The sequence below is a fragment of the Manacus candei genome, unplaced genomic scaffold (assembly GCF_025592945.1).
Source record: "Manacus candei isolate 608988 ecotype Guabito, Panama unplaced genomic scaffold, ASM2559294v1 h1tg000166l, whole genome shotgun sequence".
NCBI lineage: Eukaryota > Metazoa > Chordata > Aves > Passeriformes > Pipridae > Manacus > Manacus candei.
This window is the reverse complement of record NW_026138214.1, coordinates 405,997-422,933: the sequence shown is the minus strand read 5'-3', so window position 1 is coordinate 422,933 and position 16,937 is coordinate 405,997. Positions and strand designations below refer to the sequence as shown.

Sequence of the window (16,937 nt, the reverse complement as noted above, 5' to 3'; positions counted from 1 at the left end):
CCCGGAGGGCCAGGGGGTGGGCGGCTCGGGGGGCAAAGGGGGGAGGAAAGGGGTGGGGGAGCAGAGCGGGCACGGGCAGAGCGGGCACGGGCAGAACGAGCAGGGACAGAGCGGGCAGGGGCAAAGCGGACAGGGGGTGCTGCCCGCAGGGGCCCCCCGGTGCCCCCAATGACCCCCTCGGTACGCGGCTCCATCCCGGATCCCCGCGGTGCCACCGCGGTCCCACGCCCGCGCCGTGTCCCCTCCGGCTGCCGAGGCCTTTCTGGGGGTCCGGACCCGGCCGGGAACTACAGTCCCCGGGATGCTCCGGGCGCGGCGCGACCCCGCGCCGGCCCCGCGTCGGCCCCGCCCGCGCAGCCGGGGCGGCCATGCTGCGGCCCAAGGCCCTGACGCAGGTGCTCAGCCAGGCCAACACCGGCGGCGTCCAGAGCACGCTGTGAGTGCGGGGGGCATGCGGGAGCGGGGCGGCTTCCCCCGCCCGGGGGCTGCGGCGGGCGGTGCGAAGAGGGGATGCTGCCCCTGCCCGGGGGTGCTGCCTTCCCTTGTTCCTGTTCCTGCCCCGGGGGATGCACCCAGCCCCTGCCCTCGCCCTGCCCTGGGAATACTGCTTGGCCCTGCCCCTGGGGATGCTGTCCCTGCCCCGAGGATGCTGCCTGCCCTTGTCCCTGCCCCTGCCCTTGCCCCTACCCTGGGGATGATCCCAGGCCCTGCACAGGGATGCTGCTTGCCCTTGCTCCTGTCCCAGCCCCAGCCCTGCCCTGCCCTGGGAATGCTTCTTGCCCCTGCCCCAGGGGATGCTGTGCCTGCCCTTACTGCTGCCCCATCCCCTGTCCCTGTCCCCCTCCATGCCCCTGCCTTGGGGATGCTCACAGTCCCTGCCCAGGTATGCTGCCTGCCCCTACCCCAGCCCCTGTGCCTGCCCTTGCTCCTGCCCAGGGATACTGCCTTCCCTTGCTCCTGCCCCAGCCTCTGCCCCAGCCCTGCCCTGGGAATGCTGCTTCCTCTGCCCAGAGATGCCTCCCCAGCCTGGGGATGCTGCCTGCCCTTACTCCTTCTCCTGCCCCTGTTCCTGCCCCATCCCTGGTCCCTGCCCCCTGCTCCTGCCCTGGGGATGCTCCCAGGCCCTGCCCAGGGATGCTGCTTGCCCTTGCTCCTGCCCCCAGCCCCTGCTCCAGTCCCTTCCCAGGGATGCTCCCTGCTCCTGCTCCTGTCCCTGCCTGGGGTGCTGCCTGTCCCTGCCCCTGCCCAGGGATGCTCTCTGTCCTGGCCCTGGAGGGTGAGGGGCCCCACCAGGGGTATGCCCACACACCCTGCATGGTGCTGGGCTATGGGAAGTGCTGGGGCTGTGCGTGACACGGGCGTGCAGTGTTGTGATCCCCGTGCACTGTGCCAGGGCCGTGTGTGCACAGGGTTTGCCCACCAGGCTCGTGCCTGCTCTGCAGCAGGACCCACTGCTTCAACAGACGCAGCCACTCAAGCCCTGCTTGGGCCTGGGGCCACCCAAGAGCTTCCTGGCTTTGAAGCCCCCGCACCCCCTGCCAAGTGGGGGTGTCCAGGGAGCAGCGCTTGGGACTGGGCAGGGCTTCACTCTGCCCCTGGCACTGCAGTGGGGCCTGATGCCCCACTGGGTTTAGAGGCATCAGTTCACCCCCCCATGTCGTTCCAGGCTCCTGAACAATGAGGGGTCCTTGCTGGCCTACTCTGGCTACGGGGACACCGATGCCAGGGTCACCGCGGCCATTGCCAGCAACATCTGGGTGGCCTACGACAAGAATGGGCACCAGGCGTTCAATGAGGACAACCTCAAATTCATCCTCATGGACTGCATGGTACGTGGGGCTGGGGGCTGCCCTCCCCTCCCTGGGGTGCTGGGAGTCCCCCCGGGACCCTGCCCATGGTCCGGGCCAAGCTGGGGTGTGACAGATGCTGTTTCTCCCTGGGCAGGAGGGGCGAGTGGCCATCACACGGGTGGCAAACCTGCTGCTCTGCATGTATGCCAAGGAAACAGTGGGATTTGGGATGCTGAAGGCCAAGGTAATGGTGGTGGGGAGGAAGTCTGGGGGGCTGCAGGGCCGAGTCCCTGCTGTGGTGTGGGAAGGAGCTGTTGAGGATGGGAATGGGAGGATTGGAGGAAGCTGCCATGCCTGGGATGCCTCTTTCCTCCTTGCAGAGGCTCCTCTGTCGCCCATGCCCACCCAGGCACCACACCACACCTTTTTAAGGCTCTAAACTGAAGTATAAATTACAATAAGCACGTGGGCAGTGGGCACAAAGGTGGCAAAACCCCTGCGGGCACGGCTCACACTGCTCTCTGCTTGCAGGCGCAGGCGCTGGTGCAGTACCTGGAGGAGCCACTCACACAGGTGGCCGCATCCTGAGCAGGGCAGCAGAGGGCTCTGAGGTGCTGCCAGGCTTCGACACCATCACTGGCGTGGGTGGAGGGTGAGCGGCCCCATGAGCATCCCAGAGCTCTGATGTGGCCTTAAAAATAAGGTGGGGGGAGCACAAAAGCTGGGGGTAATAAAAATGTGTCTGATGCTTGTGTCTGTTGTGAATAAAAGGGGGAGCTGGGAGGGTAAAGCATCCCGGTGGGATCCCCAGGCCAGGGGGGCCTGGGCGGTGTTTTGGGGCTCCTGTTGCTCTGCAATGAACAGAGACCCAAGAGAAAAACAGGGCTGGTGTCTAGGGGGATAGGTACAAGAAAGTCGAGCCCCCGACAGCCCTGCCCAGCCGCTCGGGGTAGCGAGGGCAGCGGGGGCTCCTTCCCGTCCCAGTTTTCCCGACTTTCACACGATGGCAGCAGAGGCGAGGGAACGTTCAGAGTCGGCAGGAGCTGGGCTGGGGAGGGGGGGCTCTGTTTCTGCCACGACTGCCCTCGCCCCCTTCGCTGCCCACAGTGCCCTTCTCTGCCCACGTTGCCCTCGCACCCCTCACTGCCCATGTTGACCATGCTGTTCACGCTGCCCCAGCCTGCCCCGCGCTCAGGCAGGATCAGGCCCCGGCTCCTCCTCCGGCCACCCCGTGACGGTCCCAGGGGTGACACTACCTGCCCAACCTGCGCTGCGACAGCCGGTCCCACCCCTCGAGTCAAGGGCCGCGCTGCGCTGCCATCCCGGCCGGCCCCGCCGCCACCGCCGCCACCCTTCGCGCCCCCTGGGCCCCCCTCGCTTTTCCCACCCGCTCCCCGACGGAGAGGAACCTTTGCCCGCTCCGTCTCCTCCCTCGGCGCCTCCGGGAGCTCGGCCCGCCCCGCCGTCTGCTCGAGGCTTGGCAGCGGGAAGGAGGAAACCCAGCGGTGGCCCCGCGAAGGCGGGCGGCAGCCGGGGCGACATGGGCAGCGCCGAGGAGGATTATAACTTTGTCTTTAAGGGTGAGTCCTGTGCTCGATGTGAGCCCCCTTCCCCTAAAGGGATGGAGCAGGAGGCCAGGGGCTACGGGGAGGGAACTGGGGTGGCTTCCCCCGGGGCTGCTGTGTCCTGAACCGGGACGTTGTTGACTGTGCAGCTGTGATGGGCACTGGAGCTGCAAAGGGTCAGGGAGTTGGGGAGCAGGCACTGGCCTCGGCCGTGTCCCCAACTGACAGCAGCGAGGCCAGGGCTGACAAGCGATATCTGGATCCATGGAGTCATGGGGAGATCCACATACCACCCCAAGGCTTCAGGTGGGGTGCTGGGTGAATTGCTGGTGTGAGGTGTAGGGGCTGTGACAGCTGGGGTTGAGCATGTGAGACATAAAGGCAGTGTGAGTCCGTAACTCCCACGAGCAGCAGGCGTTGAAAAGTCATTTTGCTGTGGTGACCAGGGCGGTGGCACATGCAGAGGACATAGGGGTCAAACCTAGGCTGGAGAAACAGGGGCACAGCCTCACACCTTCCAGCCTGAGCTCCTCAGACACAGGGCCCTGGCATCCTGTGTCTCTGCGGGGTGCTACTGGCCAGACCCCCCAGGGGCTCAGAGCTCTCCTTTGGCAAGCAGAGACAGACAGGCTCTGATGTGCCACCCATCCTGGGTGCCCACTGCAACAGGGTGACCCAGGGCTCACCAGCATCCTCAGCCTGCTCCTGCTGCCCAGAGCTGTGACTCTTATGAACAGCTCTGGGACTGTACCAGCAGATGGGGAGCATAGCTGGGCTGCGCCGAGGTGGCTCGGCCACACTCAAGGGGCTGAGAGCTCATGGCACAGGGACAGACCCCAGTTTGCTGAAGGAGCAAACACACCAGGTGTTAAGTCCACGCACCTGCCCAGCTTCTGTGCCCGGTCGGGGGTCACTGGGCAATGAGTGATGCCCATGCAGCCAATGCCAGTAGCGGGGCAGTCTAGTGGGATTTCTCCTTCCTCCCACAGTCGTCCTAATTGGGGAGTCCGGGGTGGGCAAAACCAACCTGCTCTCCCGCTTCACCCGCAATGAGTTCAACCATGACAGCCGCACCACCATCGGCGTGGAGTTCTCCACCCGCACAATCCTCGTGGGAGATGCTGTGGTGAAGGCTCAGATCTGGGACACTGCGGGGCTGGAGCGGTACCGCGCCATCACGTCAGCGTAAGGATGGGATGCCCGAAATCCGGGCTCCTCTGGGACCTGGGGGGTGATGCCCTCATACTTGAGCCCTATGGGTGAGGTGTTGAGGGGGGATGTCCGGAGCGTGAGGTGATGGTGGGGTTCTGCCATAGGTATTACCGGGGGGCCGTGGGTGCCCTGGTTGTGTTTGACATCACCAAGCACCAGACGTATGATGTGGTGGACCGCTGGCTGAAGGAGCTCTATGACCATGCCGAGGCCAGCATTGTCGTCATGCTGGTGGGGAACAAGACCGACCTCGCACAGGCTCGAGAGGTGCCCATGGAGGAGGCAAAAATGTTTGCAGGTACAGGCTGGCACCCTGCCACAGGGGCTGGGGGCTTGGGAACCCCCCCGGCAACAGGGACTTGCACCAGTGCAGGCACCTGAACATCTCCAAAGGGGCTCTAGAATGGAGCCGTGCCCTTTCTGGGGTCTGCATTGTCTCAGGGACTCCTCTACTTGCAGACAACAAAGGGCTGCTATTTGTGGAGACGTCAGCGCTGGACTCCACCAACGTTGAGCAGGCTTTCGAGACCATCCTGAAGGGTATGGGCACTGGTGCCATGGTGCAGCAGGGTCTTGGGCCATTGCAGGGTCCATTCTCGGGGACGCAGTGGTGGGCAAAGGATGTGCAGAGCTTCTCTCCTCTGCCCTGCCCCACCTGAGCTCTTTGGGGCTGGTTTCGGTGTTGGCTTTCTGGCTGGTTTGGTTTCCAGCCTTTGGTGCTGGGCGTTTCTCTCCCCACACCCACAGCTTTGTTCTCATGGCCCTTGGGCATTCCCAAAGCCCCAGAGGCTCCTTCTCCCCCATAATCTCCAGTCCCCTTCCTGTTGTCTTGGCTCCTGACTCAACGTCTCCAGCACCCTGCTGAACTGGCCATGGGGACCTGGGGATAGGGATGGAGGGGGGTGATTCTTGGCTTATGCAGGAGCAGCTCTCCAGGAACGGCAGCCAGCAGCACCAGGGCAGCCAGATGTGCTGTGCCATGCCAAGCCATGCTGTGCTGTGCCATGCTGTGCCGTGCCATGCTGTGCCGGGCTCTGCCGAGCCAGCCTGGCCCGGTGAGCTGCCAGCCCCAGTGCAGGGCGAAGCACTAATCCCAGGTTGGGCAAGAGGAAATTGCCTAAGCACAGGGTGTTCCCCTGGTGCCACAGGGATGCAACCTGGCAGAGCTGCTCCTTTGTCATCTCTCAACTCACCCCTCTGCTGCGTAGAGGGGAAGGAGAGCCATGGGCGAACAGCAGGGGCTGCAGGCTTGAGGCTGACCCTGCTTCCCCAGGGGCCTGGGCTGACACACAGACCCCCCAGCACCTCTTCTTTTGCAGAGATCTTCCACAAAGTGCAGAAACAGAAGCAGAGGAGCAGCCAAAGCAACACGGTGTCACTTGCCAGTGAGAGCCCTGCAAGCACGGCCCCAGCACAGGCGGAGAGGCGCCCGTGCTGTGTGGCCCTCTGAACCAGCCGGGCACCCTGGGAAGCCCCCAGGGAACCCCACAATCCTGGGACATGCCAATGGCATAGAGCTGGGTCTGCCTCTGGCTACCAGCACAGGCTGTGCTGCCTGTGGTGCCACCCTCGTCCTGGTGCAGTGGGGACCAGCAGCCTGGACAGGGGCCAAATTCTGCCATAAATGGTGAGAAGCACCTGTGCCGGGAGCTCTTCTCTCTCTGTTGTGTTTTTGCCGGGCCCTGATTAGTATCACCACCATCATGCACTGTCCCAGTCCCTCTGGACCTGCAGGACAGAGAACTGGAATACCTCTAAGGCACTGCTGGGGAAGGAGCCAGGAGGTTCTGGCCAGGGTTATGCCAGCAACAGGAGCCTCTCAGATTGCCTCTGGCCCTGGAGTTGCTCCTGTGCCACACGCTGGGGATGTGGCTGACCCACAGGTGTCCATCCTGCCAGGGACTGCTCTGGAGTTGAGCCAAGCCCTAAGGAGTGAGTGGCAGCACTCAGCCCTTGGCTCACTTCTGTCCCATCCCAAACATGGGCAAGTGTGACAGCAGGACCAAGTGAAGGTCCCTGCTGTCTGCATGGTGGGACAGGACTCGTTGCAGGGCCCGGTGCCACGGGGCCAGGAACAACAGCTCTGTGTCCAGAGCAGGGGTGACGCAATCATTAAAGGACTTGTGAAATGCAGGTTTGCTGAGCTGGAATTCCTGCATGTTTGTGGTCGACTCCCTGGGTCCCCACCTTCATAACGTGCTGGACACAGCAGCCTCCAAAGCAGCACAGCTGGATGCCATGGCCCCCCTGCGCCCCCTCCCACACCAATGCCATGGTTCCTCTGTGCCCCCTCCCACCCCAAAGCTGTACTCCCCCTGCAGCCCCTCCCCAAGCAGCCTTTACCAGTCCACATCCCCCATTTGGACTTCATCGGTCCAAACGATGATGCAGCCTCCGCCAGTTATCCGAAACCCCTCGGAAATTCCTGCTGGATTCTCCATGTCTTCACTCACTTTCCCTTTGCACCATGCCAGCTGTGCCCTGCCCAGGTCCCTGTCCCAGCCATGGTTCTGCATGGAGTGTGTGGCCGTCACCGTCCCTATCAGTGGCAAACACAGGTGGTGGCCTGTACCTGCTGCTGTGCAGATCCCTGCCCCCCCTTACCTGGCCCAGGTGAGCACACCTGGGCTATGACGGGCAGCCCCAGCTGCCAATGGGTGTGGAGCAGGAAGGGCTGTGGCCACCAATGGGTGGCACGGGACAGCCCCTGCCAGGGCTGGATAAGGCCTGGAAATCCCGGTTAGCCCAGTGGGAGTGGGGCTGTGGTGCCGGGCGAGATGCGAGGCAAGGACGATGAGTACGATTATCTCTTCAAAGGTGGGTCTCCTGCCTGAGCTGTGCTGGCCATGCCTGTAGTGAGCTGTGCCAGTCTCAGCCTCCTGCTGGCAGGGCTGGCTCCATGCAGCACCCTTGAGATGGGGCTGGAAGCTTGTACTGGGATATAACACCCAGTTCCCAGTGCTGGGGACCAGCACGTAGGCTTGTTGTGACGTTTCCCTCTGCTGAGCAGGGAGCGGGTACTGGTGGGACTGGGGTTGAAATGCTGCCATGGTCTGAGGGTTTGCTTAGAGCTGGGCTGATGGTTTGTGGTCCCAGTGCTAATTACAGCAGCTCGTTAGTGCTGCGGGAGGAGGCTGGAGCCCTCGCCTGAGTGCAGTGTCCTGGGAGGGGTGGCCGTGGCTGCGGCAGGGTGCTGGTCCCTGGGGGCGGTGGGCGAGGCAGGTCTGTGGGGCTCTGTGGGTGCTATGCTTGCCCCTGAGCACCTGTGAGTGCTCTCCTCTGCCGGGCTGGCTGGGGGGAGCATGTCTGGGGGCTGAGTGAGAGACCCCAGGAGGGAAAGCTGTGCCAACCCCCAGCATTGGTGGAGGGGAAGGATCCTGGGATCTGGGGTTGTCCTTCTTGGTGCTGGTCCTGGTGGGACACCTCCAATGTGCACAGGAGGACAGGGACTGGTCCTTGGAGACACAGTGTTGGCATTCCTGGCTATGGGAGCCCAGCACCCCTGTGGAGCATCCCCATCCCTGTGTATGGCAGGCTTCCCTACCATCTGCTGTGGCTGGAGCAGGTGCTGGGGAAGCAAGGGGACATTTTGGGCCAGAGTGGGTGCTGGCAAAGCCAGGGGACATCTTAGCAACGCCACAACCTCCTGAGCCATAAAACCAGGGCGTGAGCTCACCGGCGGGCGGCCATGAGTCAGCCTGCCCACACAGCCCTGCCCGAAACGCCCCGAGTAATTCCAGCCACCAACACCATGTAATTCCAACCAGCAACATGCTGGTAGCCCCTGCCTCCTCACACACCTCCCCTGGCCTCTGCCCAGGAAAATCCTCCTCCCTGGAGTTATTCTGGGACCTGGTGAGGGGGAAACTCTGATGCTGGGTGGTGCCTTGAGCGAGGCACCCAGGCAGGAGCTCCCCCGGCTGCTGTGCCCTGCACTTCCTGGCCGGTGCTGTGCCAGCAGAACAGCTCTGAGGGGGCTCCAGCACATGATCCTCCTGTGCCTATCCGTTCCCTGTGTCCAGGGGCATGGAGCTGGGCTGGTGCTCCTGGGCTACAACAGCTCAACTCCTCCCCTGAGAGAAGGAACATGATCACAGCTGGAAAGCAGCATAATTCCAGCTTTCACTGAGACAGGAGCATCAACTGTTGTGATGCTCATTCCGGCTGTGCTTGTGGGAAGGCCCTGATGCTGCTGGAGGGGCTCAGGGTGGATGAGGCACAGCTCTGGGCATGGCTGCTTCTGGGAGCCCTCCTTGGGGCCCTGTGTGGAGGTACAGGCTGTTTCCACCCCCTCCCCTGCAGTGGGACACGGTGTGCTGAGGATGTTTGCTGGTGCTCGCAGGATGCCCGTTTGAAGGCGATGAGGACGGAGTGTGTCAAATGCTTTTGCTGCTCCAGTCCCTCACGCCCTTCGGGCTCAGGGGGATGAGGCTCAGCACATTACCCCTGGAGGCTGCAGGGCCCTGCCCACCCACCCCTTCCCTGCATCCATAGTGTGGTCCAAAGCCCTCTGGAGCCTGCCATGGAGCACGGCACTGCCGGGATGGGGGTTGCAGCTCAGGAGTTGCAGTTGGGAGTTTAGCTGGGGAAGCAGCAACTTCCCTTTGGTTAAGGACTGAGCCCAGATCAAAGCTTCGATGCTCAGGAAGTGTTAACGAGCCTGGCTTATCACTGGCCTGCATTTTCCTGTGGCTGGTCCAGAGTATTGCAGACTGTCTCAGTCCTCCCAGACCTCCATGCAGTGAGCAGCAGCCGAGGAGCCAATGCTGTCCTGGGCACATCCCCCAGCATGGGCAGCAGGGCAAGGCAGGGATTCTGCCCCCCTGCAGAGCTGCCTCCAGCCCTGGGGCCCCAGCACAGGAGGGATGTGGAACTGCTGGAGTGAGTCCAGACAAGACCATGGAGCTGCTCCAAGTGCTGGAGCCCCTCTGCTCTGGAGACAGGCTGGGAGAGCTGGAGGTGTTCACCTGGAGAAGAGAAGGCTCCAGGGAGACCTTCGAGCCCCTTCCAGTGCCTAAAGGAGCATCAAGAGAGCTGGAGAAGGACTTGGGACAAGGGTCTGGAGTGACAGGACAAGGGAGAAATGGCTTCCCACTGCCAGAGGGCAGGGTTAGATGGGATCTTGGGAAGAAATTCTTGGCTGTGAGGGTGGTGAGACCCTGGCACAGGATGCCCAGAGAAGCTGTGGCTGCCCCATCCCTGGAAGTGTCCAAGGTCGGGTTGGATGGGACTTGAAGCAACTTGCTCTAGTGGAAGATGTCCCTGCCCATGGCAGGACACCCCCTAGATGGGCTTTAAAGTCCCATCCACCCAAACCATTCTGTGCTGCTGTGGAGGAGCTGCCCTTCCCTCTGTCACTGGCTGTCCTGACACGGTGATTGCCAGTGAGGCTCAGGTGCTTTCCAACTGTCCTTGGTGACCCCAGGGACCTGCTCCATGTGCTGTTGGGCTTCCTGGAGCCAAGCTGTTTGCTGGCTGCCCTTCACTGAGGGTTTTGGCAAGGGAGTGGCTGCATTGTTGAATGTTCTGCACCCCAGTCCATGCAAGAGAGCCATGTCAATGAGCTGGAGCTGGTGGGCAGGGGTTATCCAGGACATGGAGCAACATCCTTGGAGGATGGTGTCTGCTGAGCCTTGACTGAGTGTAGCTGTGCCTTGCTGTAACTCCTGCAGTATGTGGCATCCTGGTGATCCCTTGCTGATGCTGCTGCTCTGATGTCCTCCCCATCGTGGTCACTGGATGGTCATGACCTCAGCTGTTGTCTGACCATGGTGGGGAGAAGTGTCCGACAGGGTGGGCAAAGTGAAGTGTCTGAGTGCACCTGGGGAACGAACAGACTTGGCAGTGAGGGAATTAAAAATAAATTAAAAAAAATAAAAATGAAAACCTGTTGAGTCATAAACTCAACAAACTTGACAGGGGAGGCGTGTCATAAAGCTCCCCAGAGCCTGTTGCACCAGGTTTTACCGGAACCAGCCAGACGTGGGACAAGCAGAAAATGCACTTAACCCACATCCAGGGACTTATCGGCTCACGGGTTGGACCAGCAACAGCGGAGGAGGAGGAGGATGAGGATGTTTCTTTTCAGACCTGGTCCTCCCGTGTGCCCTCAGGGTGGGAGGCCACAGAGGGTTGGAAGGAGGAGCCCCAGCTCTGCCTGGCTTCTGGCCTGGTCCAGCAGGACCTGCACAGGTCCTGGCCCTGGTTTTCTGCCCCTTTTGGGTACATTAGTGCATACGACACCTTCCTGTCTCCAGGGCTGGGACAGAAACCCCTGGCAACTTCCCATTGATGGCAGGAATTTTCTTGAGGGGTATTTATAGGCAGTAGTGATGCCACCAGGAGGAGTGGAGGAGGCTGATCCTGCTCTGCTTCGCCCCTCACCCAGCAGCTTCTCCTGGAGGAGATAGAGGTGGAGTCTGGGCTGTGGGATGGGTGGCTTTGCTGGTGTCTAGGGGAGCTGACACTGTGCTTGTGCTCCCCCCAGTTGTGCTCATTGGGGACTCTGGGGTGGGGAAGAGCAACCTGCTGTCACGCTTCACCCGCAATGAGTTCAACCTGGAGAGCAAGAGCACCATCGGGGTGGAATTTGCCACGAGGAGCATCCAGGTGGACAACAAGACGGTGAAGGCTCAGATCTGGGACACGGCCGGGCAGGAGCGGTACCGTGCCATCACCTCAGCGTGAGTTTCCTTGCTCCCCACCTGTGGCTCTCACCTGAGGCCCTGCTGTGACCCCGTCCCCTCGCTGTCCCCCAGGTACTACCGGGGGGCGGTGGGAGCTCTGCTTGTCTACGACATTGCCAAGTACCTGACGTATGAGAATGCCGAGCGCTGGCTGAAGGAGCTGCAGGACCACGCTGACGCCAACATTGTCATCATGCTGGTGGGCAACAAGAGTGACCTGCGGCACCTGCGGGCTGTGCCCACTGACGAGGCCAGGAGCTTTGCAGGTATCTTCCCCCATCCTGTCCAATCCCATCCCATCCCCTCCCATCCCATCTGGCTGAAGCTCACAGAACCCATCTGAGCTCACCCTGTCCTTGCAGAGAAGAATGGGCTGTCCTTCCTTGAGACATCTGCTCTGGACTCCACGAATGTGGAGATGGCTTTCCACAACATCCTCTCAGGTAAGGGGCAACCAGGAAAGGGAGGGGGCAGGGATAGGGATGGCTTTGGACCTTGTGTCCTCTCAGGATCCTCCTGGGGACCCCATCTGTACTGGGTGGGATTTCGAGTGGAATCCTTCTCCCTGGATGGGGAGATGTTTGCATTTGTACCCCTGGAACTGTGTGTTTGGAGAGGGGGCAGGTCCCCCACTGACATATGTACTTAAAGAATTGTTTTTTCTCTTCCTTTCCTCTCTCTGTTGGCAGAGATCTACCGCATCGTGTCCCAGAGGCAGATCACTGGGCAGCCGGAGTCAGAGTTTGGCCCCAGCACCACCATTGAGCCCATCCGGGTGCTGCCCACGCAGCAGGAGGGCCGGCAGACCCCCTGCTGCCAGAACATCTGAGCCCCTGGACTGCCCCCACCGTGACGGTCCACCACCCAGCACGTGGTGGCATCATGTGTCTCACCCTCTGCCTCTGCCCCCCACAACCCCCTGAGCCAGACAGGCTGGCAGCTGCTTTTGTCTGCAACCTCACGCTGCCCATGCGCTGCTCTCCCTGTGTTTATGTAGGACCTACAAAAATAGGGGGGGAGGCAAAGCATCAGGGTGTCTCCCCTCTCTCCCCGTGATTGGGGACATGCCATTCCCTGTGTCCCTGCTCCCTCTAGCCCTGCAGGCACAGTCACTGAGTGGCTGCGTGGCACTGAACAAGCCTGAACGTGATGAGTCCCTGTTTGGTGACGCCCTGGGTGCAGCCCTGCAGGGAGGGGGACACCGGGTGCACCTTTCTCCCGCCCAGTGAAAGGAGCAGCAACATGGCCAGTTGCACCCAGCCCTTCCCCTGTGACACCGAGGGCTGGAAGTGCCCCTGGGTGCTACTGGGGACATTGGGGTGGGGTGTGGGGATGACACTGTTTTCATGCTGTGACCCCTCCGAGGCATGGCCCCAGCTGTGACTCTTCCATGGAAAGAGATGGGAGCAGGAACTGGGGAGCCATGGCTTCTGGGGAGGCCTGAGGAGGGGACAAGGGGGGCCAGGGCTTTGGGGACTGAGGGTGAGGGCATGGATAGGGTGTTGAGGGCAAGCACATGGTCCCTCCACACAGCTCCCTGTGTGGGGGCCAGTGCCAGCACTGGGGACCCCTTAGCTCTGGCTCTCAGGAGCCCCTGGCACGGGTTGACCCTGCCCCACTCCAGTGTTTGGCCACTGGTGGCTGGTGCCCTCATGGCCCAGCCTGGGGACATGGTGCCATTAGATGGAGCATCTGCTGCACCTGCAGGGTGAGAGTGGCCCTGTCCCCTGCCTGGAGGGCAGCAGCCACCCCCAGGGTGGGCACCTCCGAAGGTGCTGGGACAGACTGGGCTGGGCCCAACCCCTGTCAAGGGTCATTGGCAGGTATCAATCAGGACTGGTGCAAGCGGGAGAGCCTGTCCCCACTGAACCAGTGCTGGGGGTCTCTGTCTCTCCGTGGCTGCCCCCCATCACCCCATCTCACTTGACTGTGTCGGCAGGATCTGGGCCAACCACTCACCTTGGGGTGAAATTTGTCGATGAAACAGGAATTGAGGCAAAATCCCCAAATAAAGCTGCTATTGAGAGTCTTTCTCTCTCTGCCAGGGCAGTTCCTTGAGGCAGGAGCAGTGCCAGCCCCACACGGGGCAGCTGGGCAGCATTCCCAAGCAATGAAGGGTGAGGAGGAGGAGGGCAGGGAGGAAAGTGTGACTGTAACCTGGGCAAGGGGAGGGCAGGGAGGAAAGTGTGACTGTAACCTGGGCAAGGGGGTGCCCTCCTGGGAAACTGGAGAGGAGAGCTTGGAATTCAGGCTCAGAGGGGCAGGTTGGATCATGCTGCCAGCACAGGGGCAGCGTTGCAGGGCACAAACCGGGCATGGGAGCAGCTGCACTACGTGGATGTCAGCCCCAAGTGGGTCTGGGTTGCCCCTTTTATCCAACCGACAGCACAGCCATGGCAGCATCTTAACCTTGGCTCCAGCCACCCCTGCACGGTGTGTCACTGCACCGCAGCACTTCTCCATCCCAGAGACAGCCTCAGCCCTGAGCCAGCCAGTCCCATCCTTGGCTGCATCCTGGGTCTCCTCACAGCTGGGGGCTGTCCCCAGGTGAGCAGTGGTCATCGCCCATGGACTGGACTCTGCCCTGTGCCCACCCCAGCTGGCAGAGTCACGGTGACACACAGACCAGCTGGAGCTGCCAAGCGCCACCCCCTCCCACACCATCTGCCCACACCAAAACGTGGTGCCAAGAGGTGATGTCAGCCCTGCCGGCAGGAGAGGTGGGCGTGGGGGCGGATGATGCTCCAAAGGGCTCCTCAAAGGGACAGGGCTGAGCCAAACATCCCTTGGGGCTCCCTGCCATCAGACGTGCCATCAACCAGGCACCAGCACGGACATGTGGGATGATAAGTTCATTTAGGCTCGTGGAGACACTTGGGCTCAGCACCTCAGTTTTGTTCCAGGCTTTCCAGCTTTCAGATGATTTCTGCAGGGATGAAGAAGTGGGCAGGGTGAAACGTGGCACAGGCTGGCTCATGGACCTGGTGGCACCAGGACTGGGAGCAGCAGCTGGTGCAGGGGGCTCACCATCTCAAAATGCTCTAACAAACCCCAAGAAGTGCTGCCAAAGGCACAGGACTGGTGGGAGACCCAGGAGGGGTAGCAGAGGGAGGTCTGGCCCCACCGCCTTGGAACTTGGCCCCTCAGGGCCCTGTTCCCAACCACTGCTCCTGCCCCCTCCTAAAGCATGGACAGACAGAAACCAAGAGCAGATACTGAGTTTCTTAAGTAATAATACTTTAATAAAATTAAGTTCTTAATGTAATTTAGCACATTTAATACATTAACCCTTTCCCTTCTTTGTTTTCTACAAGTTGTGCAACATCATTATTTTAATTTTATTTTAATTTTTTCCTTCTCCCATTATACTATATGCCTCAAAACTCAGACAACGAGCCTAACTCTACTTCTATGTTCGGTTACATCTCTCTCTCAGGCCTTTATTTTTGCGTAACGCCGGAGAGATGAAAATACCTGGATGGAATATGTGATTGGTTTCCAATAGTAACAATCCCGACTACAGGTTTCCTATGACATTAAAAGAAAAGAGGGGAAAAAAAATAGCAAACACAACATAATAGGGAATGGACTTTAAATGGAAGGGCCACACAGTCGGGACGGCCGGGAATCACCGGGCGACTCCGTGGCCACTGGCTCAGCGCAAGGTGGGAGTACCGTGGAGCAGGACCCGCGACAGCGCCCGGACCCGAGGGGAAGCGGATACACACCCACTTGTACAGCAATCTGGAGTGAGGATGAGGGGGAGCCAACGTAGTGCTGGGCAAGCAAAGCCATGAAGGGCTGGGGAGGGCTGCCCTTCCCCGTGTGGGTATCGGCGAGATAGGCTGCTGTGAGACCCTGTGGCTTGGGTTTCGTTTCACCTCATGTCTCCCATGGGAAATCCCACTGGAGCTGCTCTGACAGAGTCCCGAGGGCAGTAAGCTGAAACCTGGATCTCTTTGATACCAGGGCAGAGCCGGAAGAAATCCTCTGCAGCCCCACAGGCTCCCGACTGTGCAGCCAGATGCCTGAGGGCTGCTCTGGGCATCCCTGGGGATTTCCCTGGCTTGCCTGGGGCTGGGATCAGAGCCAGCTCCACAGTGGTTGCAGCTCGATCAGACCTGCCAGTCTGGGATCCACCAGCCCTCATGCCCATCACCTTTCATGTTTGCTTAACACTGCTTCTAACCCAGGAGCAAATCCCATACTGCAAAACAGGATCCAGCCCCTGGTCTTTTTATTTTTCCTCTTTTTTTATGATTATCTTGAACAAAAGGCATAAAGAAAAAGGAAAAAAAGAATGCCAATGGTTTCACAGATGAGCAAAGCAGCCTGAGACTGCACCTTCCAACTCAGCTCTCGGGAGCCAAGAGCAGATCTCCTCAGCCACACCACACTGCTCCGTCTCCCTGCTCCGTTTCTCTGCAAATTGTTTCTAAAGCATCATCACAAATCCAAAAAAGCACATCCTGCCATCACCAACCCAGTGCCACTGTCAGAGGGGAGCTTCATTTTCGTATCCCTGCAAAGATACCAGTGGAACAACTCCAGATTTTACATTAGTGTCACTTTACTGGGGGTGACTTTCAATTTGCTCCATTAGCAGCCCTGAAGTGACGCTGGAGCAGATCCAGCGGGAACGGTGCAGCCTGCCAGGGCTGAAGCAACTCCAGATTCCAGTAGAGTAACCCCATTGGAACAGGGGAGTCACACGGGAGAGAAGCAGAAGCTGCCCAATCTCTGCCATCTCCCACTGGCATGGCACAGGCAAGTCTGCCCAGCACCATTCCAGCTGAATTTTTCACCAGGTCAACTGACAGCAGAATATGACTTTGAGTTTCTACAGTATGTGAAAACCCACACTAAAACACAGAGATTGCTCCCTAACATCGTCAAAAGGGTTTTGGAAGAACCAGCCCACCCTGGCTCTGCTGCCACCAAGGAAGCCTTGCTGGGGCAGAGGCGGGATGGGACTCACTGTCCGTACACAAGTGATGATAAAGTGCATCCACTTTCCAGTCCAGGGTACCACTGTACAATGTCCATCACTGACGCTTCTTCAAGTATAAAACAAAAAAATGAGGTAAAGCAAAACTGAAAGAGCAAACAGGCCACCTCACCGCCCCAGCAGGGAAGGACCAGGCGCTTGATTCCACCAAGCACGAACTCCTCTGGAAGCGCGGGAGGCATCGTGCCCTGCTTCCCGAAATGCCCCCGTGTGCCGGGAGGGTCCCAGGGAGGGATCCTGGATTCACAGTGCTATTTATATGCAGAAACCGAATGAGAACTGTCTTCATTCCTGTCCTGACCTATTGCATGGCTTTGCTGAGTGATGAATGCTGGTAACGGCTGCCCCGGCCACCTGAAGCAGGTGCCATCAGGGAGCAAGGGGCAGCCACCACGCTTCTTGAAGGCTTTGGGATCTGTGTGGATGATCCCGAGCTGCAGGGCATCCCTGGGTTTGCTGTGGCTGAGCCACGACACAGAGGACAGGAGCAAAGGCTAAACCCAGAGGGAACCACCTTCCAAGCATGTTTTCTTTGTGGCACTGAGCTTTGCTAACAACGGCATTGGCGCTTGGTCATTTCTTTCTGAGTTCTATCCTGTAAAGAGATTTTGATGCAGCAAAAAGCATCATCAATGCTCTGCAGAGAAGTGCTAGCCTGGCTCTCAAACACATGGAG

At 60.1% G+C, this 16,937-nt stretch overlaps 3 protein-coding genes across 3 annotated transcripts; all 3 read left to right on the top strand.

Annotated features, from left to right (window-relative positions):
- The first annotated feature begins 273 nt into the window (after positions 1–273).
- On the top strand, positions 274–2,538 carry LAMTOR2 (late endosomal/lysosomal adaptor, MAPK and MTOR activator 2). The gene is made up of 4 exons (XM_051773087.1): positions 274–436; positions 1,667–1,829; positions 1,945–2,034; positions 2,322–2,538. The coding sequence occupies exons 1-4, from the start codon at positions 369–371 to the stop codon at positions 2,376–2,378; spliced, it is 378 nt and encodes a 125-aa protein (XP_051629047.1). The 5' UTR covers positions 274–368; the 3' UTR covers positions 2,379–2,538.
- A 119-nt stretch (positions 2,539–2,657) lies between these two features.
- On the top strand, positions 2,658–7,154 carry RAB25 (RAB25, member RAS oncogene family). The gene is made up of 5 exons (XM_051773086.1): positions 2,658–3,370; positions 4,345–4,540; positions 4,672–4,865; positions 5,027–5,107; positions 5,887–7,154. The coding sequence occupies exons 1-5, from the start codon at positions 3,331–3,333 to the stop codon at positions 6,015–6,017; spliced, it is 642 nt and encodes a 213-aa protein (XP_051629046.1). The 5' UTR covers positions 2,658–3,330; the 3' UTR covers positions 6,018–7,154.
- A 109-nt stretch (positions 7,155–7,263) lies between these two features.
- Positions 7,264–13,455, top strand: LOC127463541 (ras-related protein Rab-11A-like). The gene is made up of 5 exons (XM_051773100.1): positions 7,264–7,384; positions 11,055–11,250; positions 11,326–11,519; positions 11,616–11,696; positions 11,943–13,455. Exons 1-5 carry the CDS (start codon positions 7,345–7,347, stop codon positions 12,080–12,082), a joined length of 651 nt encoding a protein of 216 aa, XP_051629060.1. The 5' UTR covers positions 7,264–7,344; the 3' UTR covers positions 12,083–13,455.
- Positions 13,456–16,937: the final 3,482 nt, after the last annotated feature.